This window comes from Plasmopara halstedii (assembly GCF_900000015.1).
Source record: "Plasmopara halstedii genome assembly, contig: Scaffold_3120, whole genome shotgun sequence".
NCBI classification, from domain to species: domain Eukaryota; phylum Oomycota; class Peronosporomycetes; order Peronosporales; family Peronosporaceae; genus Plasmopara; species Plasmopara halstedii.
The window spans coordinates 1,470,197-1,477,114 of NW_020190023.1; the positions used below are offsets into that span (position 1 = coordinate 1,470,197).

General features: G+C 48.3%; 2 protein-coding genes across 2 annotated transcripts in view; one reads left to right on the plus strand and one right to left on the minus strand.

Annotated features, from left to right (window-relative positions):
* The window catches only part of PHALS_07838 (hypothetical protein F443_21241), a gene marked incomplete at both ends in the record, with an annotated part of 1,274 nt that extends 1,176 nt beyond the window's left edge, over nt 1-98 (plus strand). Inside the window, one exon of the mRNA XM_024721376.1 lies at nt 63-98. Within this exon, the coding sequence (XP_024586481.1) occupies nt 63-98 (36 nt within the window). The remainder of the gene's footprint in view (nt 1-62) is intronic.
* Nucleotides 99-4,355: 4,257 nt separating this feature from the next.
* PHALS_07839 (uncharacterized protein) lies at nt 4,356-4,832 on the minus strand (the record flags this gene model as incomplete). Its single annotated transcript, XM_024721377.1, has 2 exons — nt 4,356-4,661; nt 4,695-4,832. The coding sequence occupies 2 exons, from the start codon at nt 4,830-4,832 to the stop codon at nt 4,356-4,358; spliced, it is 444 nt and encodes a 147-aa protein (XP_024586482.1).
* Nucleotides 4,833-6,918: the final 2,086 nt, after the last annotated feature.

Sequence of the window (6,918 nt, forward strand, 5' to 3'; positions counted from 1 at the left end):
TGAGTCGAGTGCACTGTACTTTGTACATACAACCATCTTGTGCTGGAGAACATCCTTCCTAGGAATCGGCATCTGAGCCGGAATGGTGGCAGTGTTGAACTTTTTTTACGCGTGAACGATACGCCCTGTCGTTAAAAGACCTACAGCTCTGTGAGTTGCCACAAACTGGTGCCCCGAGATGCACACATGGACGAGCACATATGTGTGCACGTGTGAGACGTGTCAAAGGGTGAAGTCCTCTCCAAGTGCGGCGATGCCGCTGACCGTATGCCAGTACCCTCCGGGTGGTGGCGGTCAATGAGCTTGGACTTTGTGTTTGGCCTGCCGAAGGACTTGGCGGGAAACACGGGTGTCGTTGTCTTCGTCGACCATTTAAGCAAGATGGCTCATCTTGCGGCGGTACCGGACACCATCGACGGTGCCGGTACAGCAACTTTGTTTGGATCGTGTCTTTCGACAACATGTACTCCCGGAGTCAATTGTCTCAGACAGAGACCCACGCTTCACCGGGAAGTCTTGGTAAACGATCTTCAAGGTGCTGGGCACCAAGCTGGGTATGTCAACAGCGGACCATCAACAGACCGATGGTCAGAGTGAGCGGGTGAGTCGCGTCGTTGAGGACATCCTTAGCAGCGTCTGCGCTGATACTTCAAGGCGCTGGATTGACATGCCGCCACTCGTAATGTTTGCTCTGAACAATACAGTGCATTCGTGTGCTGGCTACACGCCGTTCTACGTGAGCGGGCTCGTTCATCCTCTAGTCCCACTGACGCCGCCATCCCATGGTTCAGGGTATGGTGGGAGAGGAATAGCCAAATGGCTAGCTGATGTCAGCCCTCTCACTGTGCTATCAGAAGTCGATGACGTCCTGTCCACCAGACTGAGTGTCTTACGAAGCGTTCGCGATGCAATGGCTGAAATTCATGACATGCAGACAGAATATGCAGACGTAATAGGTAGCGGAAAAAGCTGAATATGTTTAATATTAATTGCTAAAAATCTAAATATGCATGTAATTTCTGCTGACTTAAAGACGAAGCTCCGCTAACGGTTGATCGGAACTGTCAATGTCGTGGCCAAGCGTGGCCTCGCGTATACGTTAGACTCCCGAGAAGGATGAGCTTCCACCCGGTGTTTTTATGTGGGCTTGCTTAAGCTGTACCGGGATCCGGCTTAAGGAAACGCGGAAACGTTGGTGCCGGAGCGGCGATCTTAGTCGCTTGACAAACAGGTGCTGGACCAGCAACTGGTTTAGAGCACGAAGCGCAACGATCTCAATTTCCAACGGCGCCGAGCGCTCCACCTTTGCATGAGGAGATGCACTCTTCTGCAAAACGGCTAGGTGCCGCTTCGACAAAGCGCGAAAGTCCTCAACGTGAGGCAGTCGGTGCACAATGTACACTAAGTTCTCTAGGTCTGCCGCGCAGCGATATGCAACCTTGGCAAGATGCTCGACGGAGTCTCGATGACGAAGGACTTTTCCCTCAAGAGCTCGAAGAGCATCATTAGTCACCAGACGGTGATCGACCAAGTCGTCGTTGTCCGCCGCCGACTCTTCTTAATAAGAACGGTTGGGTCCACTATGACGTGGAACGCCTTGTGGGTCGACGTCGTCAACAGGGTCAAAATCAGTATCTATATACCCAAACTCTGAAGACTCGTGGGAGTTTGAGGTGCAACTTCAGCAAAACTGCTCAGACGTCGTGGACGCTTACGATCAGAGGGATCATGACGCTCCGCGGTTCTTGGCAGTAGCCGGGGATGCCGAAGGGCCATGAGCTGAGCTCAAGCTATGGTCCTGAGCTGCTGTGGTCGTAGACTTACCCGTGTGGAAAAGCGCAGGTTTCGCGGAAGCGTGATAGATTATTCTATGTGACGCAGGGCGACAATACGCAGGAGGTCGTCGTAGCGCTTTGAGTTCGGCAAATTAAAAATGGCGCTCTACGCGCACGTCCACTTCCTTGTGACTCAATATTCCGCCATCTCCTTGTTTCCAACCAGAGACTTAGAAGCATAAGCGCGTCCTATTGTCTCGATTACATATCGGCAACATCTATCATCCTTACCGAGCATACAATCTTATTCAGACTAGATCGTCAGAATATCGACAAGTGTTACCAGATGCAACCGAACCAAGAGCCTTCCAAGAAGCAAGGACTTCGTTTGCTATATTAGCTCTTTAATGACATCATAGAGTAGAACCCTACATACTGTATGGCGTGAGGCTAGCAGCTTATATTTCCCACTGCAATGGGGTTGCCTTGCCTTTTATGCAGTCGGGGCTTTGACTCAATAAGTCCGCGATATTAAATGCACAGGCGTTGAGTTTAAACGCTCCGATCTGGAGAATGGCCGAGAGCCTCTACCGTATGAGGTGATTTGGGCTCTGCTAATTCAAGTGTGTATAATATATACGTTTTACTACTTCCTATTATAAACTGTCCTCATCGTCCAGCGGTCCACGTTAATTACAAACTTCTCCTTTACGGGGTCCCATCATCGTCATAAATACTGACTCCTTGGTATCTAGAATCTTCACAATTACACCAAAGTGTAATTTGATTTTTTTTTAATTGCACGTTAAGGGTATAGCTGTAACGGGGTTACACGTACCCTGGCATGAAGAAGTACGTATCACCCGAGACGGTGAACCATACAAGGGTGCGGATTACACAAGATGGTGTTATCACACAATGGTGTGGCTACACCTTGACAAGAAGTCAGTATGTGGCTGGACTACCAGTAGTTATGCATTTTAATGAGGGTTTTGTATGTAATTAGAAAAACCTATCGATTTATATACAGGCGGCTTTGCCGCTACATAAAATCAAGAAATACATTTTACATTTTGAACGGAAGAGTGTATCTGCCTTGGGTTAAGATGTAGTTATTCTTGGAGTAAGCGGATTCCGATTCGCTACACTCATACTGCTTCTTAGTGTAGAACGAAGGTCACCGGTTTAACCAAGCTTTCTCTGGGTGAAAGAGCTTCGGCAGCCCCGCTGCACGGAGCAATGCAAACCATCTTGCTAAGTCTGTCAACGAAGGCGAGTACTCCATTGTGGCTATCAGCATTCTCGAATAAAACGAAGGTAAAGTTGAGACCGACTGGCTTCCAATAGTCAGTCGGATCAGAAAGAGTCTGCAATTGCACTTGCGTGTGCCGAGCGCTTTTCACGCGCTGGCAGATATCACATGTCTTCACAAATCATACAACCCACTTGCAAATGGGTGAGTATCAAAAACGGACACTGGGAGGTTGATGGGTCTTCTCACGGCCAAAGTGACCGGTCATGAGCTTATCATGCGTCTCGTACACTACCTTGTGCCTCAACAATCGTTGTAGAAACCACAACCCGTGGCTCGTCGTCATGCGCATTTTCATAATGAAGATTTATTGCATAACACTTCATCTGTGATTTCAAGCAAAGAGGAAGCTTGTCGTGGAGTTCCATATCAATCGATTAGAGTGCCTTGATGATCAGATCACACTGTTCATCCTCAACAAACGCGTGACGTATCATATCGAATACATCGTTTTCGATATAGCTAATAACTGGCTAGCTCATAATCCGGACGACGTGGCAATGCGTCAGTCAGTACGTGCTTTACACGCAACCGTGCATTTGCATTCTGCAAAGAATGACAACCATCATCCATCCGCTGTAAACCCTAAACCCTATGACAAGTGAGGAGACTAAGCTGCATATCGCAAGCTTGTGTGATCCGTGTAGACTACAAAGGTAGTTGAACCCAAGATGTGAGCACAAAACTTTACCGCGGCATATATTTACTGCCAAAAGCATATGCCGTGGACAGGGTAGCTCTTTTCTGCTGGCTTCAGCTGTTGCGATTGAAACAGCAGGACCCGATCTTTTCTTCTAAGTATATTTGCAATAATGCCCAACCGATTGCAAACTTAGAAACGTTACACACCACGCTATAAGGCTTCGAATCATTTGGTAAAGCAAGTAATGGTGCTATCATCAAACTGTCTTTGATCTTAGTGAATGCTTATTTAAAAGTAGATAGCCACTCCCATGATACGTCCTCCTTCAGTAATTTTGATTGCGGGCGCACCATTTCTGCGTTGTTACACGAGAAGTGATGCAGGTAACTGGACAAACTTATTCATCTTCTCGAATTCTTTTAATTCCATGGCGTTGACCTGTCCACGGTTTCTTTGACCTTCTCAGGGTTTGCACAAACACCGTGTTCATTGGCATCACAACCAAGGACTGGTACTTTGCATTTAATGGGCCAAGTCTCTACTCCGTTACTCGCGTAGGCTAGTGTTGAGGAAGCTCGCGCTAGAGCGACTGAGTCTTGATTTTGTGGAAAATTTAGCTCTGACATTATTTTAGGACCAGCTGGCCGCTCGGATAATAATCATTGAATAATTGGCTAATAGTGGGTCTGGCTCCCCATATATCAGCCAGTAGGATAACAGCAAAACAGCCCACGCTGATCGTGTGCTGATGCACCTCCTTATATAAATCAATCTTCCTATTCATTAAAGGGTGAGACCCTTCACTTTCCTCTGAAGGTTGCGTTTTTGTAACATAAGCGCGGACGTAGAACCATGGAGTAGATAACAGGAACGACAGCGGCGACGACAGCAACGGCGACGATGGTGCTCGCGACACCGTGGCACTGGTGCCCTAGCTTGTGAGCGGTCGGGCTTGGCAACGAACGTGCGCAGCAATCTGTAAACTCGAGCGACAACGTGGGAGAAGACTGGAGCTGATATCATCGTCGACGCTGGTGGACTTCGACGTGGTCTTGTGGGATGGCTGCTGAGGCGACGCTTCGAATATTACAGGGGCTTCCATGCGCTGATCATTAAGGTTTCTGACGTGTTGTCCGAGTGCACGACGCTGTTAGCCCCTGCGTAGAACGCGAGAGTTCGAGTCCCGCCGACTTCTCGGTAGACGCACGTTCATCAGCATTTTTTATACGGCGGATCCACTTTGCGCTGGGTAGACTGGAACCAGGACGAGTGGCCAATGACCTGGAACATCCATAATATTTAGGCGCTCATGGCGGTAAATACACGAGAAGCACGATGACGATGCGCTAGCCGCCAGCATTACTTGAAGCTTCACTCAGGAGACTGAACGATGAGTTGCGATGAGAACTGCGAAGTCGGAACACGGGCATCCTGCGGGCTTAGACAACACTCGTAACACTGCGAGCGACAGGAAGATGAGAGACAGGCTTGGACTGCTGGATGCTGGCGATTTGCTCACGCTTCGCCAACTCACTCACTCAGTTATTCACTCAGTCACTCAATTTTCCGCTTGGCTCACTCACTGAATGGCTTGGTGGAACATCAGCAAATTCTCGGACCGATGGTCACTGGTTCGGTCCCAGCGTCGACCCCAAGATTCTTCTTAGCTACTACGGTAAAAGCTCCCAAGCGTTAAGACGTGAGTGTCTTCTCGTACTCGTTTACCACATCTGGGGTGTCTTCTATGAAACGTCTGCGTGGCTCCTAATTGTCATCTGTCGGAGAGAGACCCAACCAGCAAGTTGTTTCTTACTGTCGCTCGGATAAGGACAGGAGTATGACTTGGACTGGAACGCGCGACGTGCTTCATAGCCGCGTCGTCAAACCAAGATCGAGTGTCGTGAAGAAAAGTGAACGCTCAAAGTACTAACAGGTGTAAGATGGCGCTGCTCACAACAGTCCGTCAAACACAACTAACACACGCTTGTCGGACGAGGCAGCAACTCCCTCTGTGAAAGGGAGAGGGCAGTCCCGACTAGAAGGGAAGCTGAATGACTTGAGGCCTTGAAGGCAAATTTGCAGCAGAATCAAATGAGTCAATGATTCCTCGAGCTGCTTTAGGTAAGCAAGGGCGAGATGGCTATGACATCCACAAAGCTTAAGAACGAGCAACCTTTTGTGGCGCTCGCTATTTCCAAGCTTAGGGGCCGAGCGCGAGAATGGCAGCTACGCGCGGTACTTTGGTTGAAGCTGCGTTCTCCTCCTGGAAGGAGCAAAAGCGGTAGCTTTTGCGAGTATTCTCGCCGCCTAATCAAATTCCCTGAGGGCTCTTAGGGGTAATGATGATTTTGGGTTTCTATTAATCTGATTTATACAATCAAAGGTACACTGAGGTTGAACTTCAGCTTGAAACTCGAAATGCTTGAGAATCAACTTTCGTGGAAAGTTTTCAGCAGATGTGATTGGTTTACGCCACCGTGTTCAAATGACATGGACACGCCGGTCTCGTTACCGATACGAATCCTCAAATATGAACCGGTATACTGTATCACACAAAATGTTTGTACTTCATAGAAGATGCTACATGTGCATTTGAAGACACCACACTGTAATCCTCTTCTTATGAATTCCGACGATGCACGCATAAATACATATGTGGCTAAGTGAAGCCTGCTAGAGTGATAGAGTGATGCTCAAAAATTCCATGTTTCATTCACGCAGAGGATACAGTTCTTTCTCGACTTCACAGCGGGTTTGACTACAAGTTATACCAAGTGCACGAAGTTGTCGTGCACGTTGCCTAGAAGAAACTTGACTCTATGAGACCGCGTTAGCATATACGCAACGGTCGGGTTCGTGCGCTCCTACCAGGAGCGGAGCGGAGAGCCTCTACTGTAACTGGGTGTTTTGTTTGTACTTATACAATAGAATTAGTACTACTTGAATTTATACTCAATATATAAGGTCTACTTTCTTCTTATTAGAAAACTGTCTGACGTGCGGCTGACAGCCCACGTAGATTCGGTGGCGTGGGTCAAGTGGTCAATGCTTCTGGGTCTAACGTTGTGTGGCGCGGGTTCGAGCCCCTCATCGGACAAAATCGTAATCGTACCAGACATGCAAGAAATGCCGGCTACATGCAAAATATTACCGACAACAGCCAATAAGGACTTCGGGATGGCGACTCG